Source organism: Pyxicephalus adspersus, unplaced genomic scaffold (genome assembly GCF_032062135.1).
Source record: "Pyxicephalus adspersus unplaced genomic scaffold, UCB_Pads_2.0 Sca3820, whole genome shotgun sequence".
In the NCBI taxonomy this organism is placed as follows: domain Eukaryota; kingdom Metazoa; phylum Chordata; class Amphibia; order Anura; family Pyxicephalidae; genus Pyxicephalus; species Pyxicephalus adspersus.
Window position 1 is genome coordinate 1 of NW_027320825.1, and position 2,655 is coordinate 2,655.

At 36.9% G+C, this 2,655-nt stretch overlaps 1 protein-coding gene across 1 annotated transcript; it reads left to right on the forward strand.

The window, feature by feature from the left end:
* Positions 1-6: 6 nt before the first annotated feature.
* Positions 7-2,649, forward strand: LOC140321433 (leukocyte elastase inhibitor-like; the record flags this gene model as incomplete). Its single annotated transcript, XM_072398190.1, has 3 exons — positions 7-1,615; positions 2,076-2,243; positions 2,488-2,649. Coding segments are annotated over exons 1-3 (513 nt in total), but the record flags the coding sequence as incomplete, so codon positions are not given.
* Positions 2,650-2,655: the final 6 nt, after the last annotated feature.

The following is a 2,655-nucleotide window of genomic DNA, read 5'->3' on the forward strand; positions in this document are numbered from 1 at the left end:
TTGAAGTCTGTCAGTACCATCTGCTGGAATACGGCCCTACACCATGATGTTCCCACCTTCAAACTTTGCTGTTGGTATGGTGTATTTGGGTGATGCGCAGTGCCATTTCTCCTCCAAACATGGTGTGTGCAATGACATCCATAGAGTTCAATTTTGGTCTCATCTAACAGTCTTGTCCAAATGTTGTGCTGCAAACTTTAAATGAGTTTTAACATGCTTTTTCTTCAGCAGAGGTTTTGGTTTATGTGGCAAAGAGCCAATGTCGGGTAAATGCAATACATATTTTTTTCTTTGAAACAACTGTACCTGCTAATTCCAAGTCTTTCTGAAGCTCACTTTGAGTGTTCTTTGACTGTTGGACAATTCTTCTGATTGTTCTCCTCTGTCAAAAATCTTGTAAAGAGCACCAGGTCCAGTTTAGAGCGAAATTATTTTCTTTCCACTTCTGGATTGTGGCCCCAATGGTGCTCACTGGAACATTCAGAAGCTTAGATATACGTCTGTAACCATTGCCATCCATATGTTTTGTAACCCTAAGGTTGCAAATCTCTTGAGAGAGCTATTTGCTTTTACCCAAGATCCATCATGAGATGCTTGTGTGATACCTTGGTAATGAGGAATCTTTTTGTGGGCCATCGATTAGGAATAAACCAATTGATATTAATTTACACTGAAAGGGGCAGAATTGCTAAACACATTTCAGCAGGTTTCTTGGATTTCCATACTTTTTTGTACCTTCTTTTCTTCATGTCTTCAATACTTCCCTGTGCCATTCTACTTTATTACACATTACTAAACCTATGGACAAATTTGTTTTTATTTCTTTGTATGTGTGAATTACCTGGGTTGTTACCAACATCTGGTGTAAATGTTTTTATAGCCCCATTAGAATGAAAAAAAGAAGAAAAAAATTGACATGTTCAATACTTATTTCCCAGATGTATGCAATGTTGCATAATATATGTATTTTTTACAGCCTATATTTTAATACAGCTTATTACTTCCTAATACTTTCCAAAATCTAAATTGGTTTACATTATATCACTTTCTTCTTGGATCTTTAAACACTCTTCACTATTGTTAGGAGATGCTTTTCTGTCTGCCGATCCCGTGCTGTGTGCCATCGCAATGTCAAACACAGTTTATTCTGTCATTTGCAGCAGCAAAGACTGGACTTGTCTCTGCTGGAATCTTGGTACTTCATTATCTGTGGATTCCTGGTCCTCTGCCAGCCCTTTCTCAGACACCACCTTGGGGCAACCATGTGCTGGGAAACGCAACCAGTCTCCCAAGGCAGAGGGGGGGGGCTTGCTATAGGTGAAGACTGTGGCATTAGATTAGGGGACTGGTGTCTGATGAGTACTGTTGCGGGACCAGGGCCTTACAGCTATTTTATTAAAAATGTACGAAGAAATCTTGTACACCTCCTCTAATGGTACAGTATTGTTCCCCAATTTTCAAATCTTCTTTAGGTAAAATCAAGGACCTGTTACCAAGTAAAAGTGTGGAATCATCTACTAGACTTGTACTAGTGAATGCTATTTACTTCAAAGGAAATTGGGCAAAACAGTTTATTAAAGTTGCCACCTCAGAAATGCCCTTCAGATTGAATAAGGTATGTATTTTAGGTATACAGCATAAATAAAAGAAATTAGTGTAGAAAGTTCCACACTCCCAGTATACTTATTTATCCCCAAATAATCAAGCCGTAGGTTTTTGGCCCAATCTTCAGAGCACTATCCTTAACGTTTAAACATAAATTAGAGTGCAAGGGAAAAATCCCCCCTGACATTAGTGGGCAATAGAAAGAATTATAGAATATACCACCTTTGCAGACAGCCATGTACTGAGCTGTAATTTGGCAGTAATTGGGGTAATTGTAAATAAATGCAGAAGTTTCAGAAGAAGTTAAATAAGGTTTAGCAGTTTAAAAGTAGGTGAATCTGTACACTGTATTCAAGTTGTACTTGAATTGCCCCAGTCATTAGGCCATGTAAACAGTATCGCTCCAAATGCAGTTTTGCGAAAAAAATTTTTGTCTGACATGAGTGTTAATGTATGCTTTTCATTCCTAGAATGAAACCAAGCCTGTTCAGATGATGTACATAAAAGCCAAATTTCCAATGACTTATGTGGGAGATTTATTCACAAAAGTGATTGAACTGCCTTATGTTAATAATGAGCTAAGTATGTTTATACTGCTCCCTGATGACATTCAAGATGAAACCACTGGCTTGGAAAAGGTAAGAATCCTTTATGTTATAACCCCTGGTTGAATTTTGGATTTATCTTGAAGGTAGAAGGTGTTTCTTTTAAGGTTTTCATTGGACATTCTTATAACATTGATATTGTGCAGGTTATGGTAATTAAACTTTTAGCCTAAAGGATACTTATTAAATTAGTGCTCAACGGCTTTCAGGATATTTAATATTGTTCTGAATTATTTTTAAATCATGTTTAATGGTAATTTTTTTTAATTTTTTTTAGCTTGAAAAAGAGTTAACATATAGTAAATTTCTGGAGTGGACAAATCCAGAAAAGATGGGCGTACCAGAAATGGAGTTGTTTGTACCAAAGTTTAAGCTAGAAGACAGTTTTGACCTGAAATCTGTACTTAGTGACATGGGGATGGCTGATGCTTTTGACCAAGGCAAA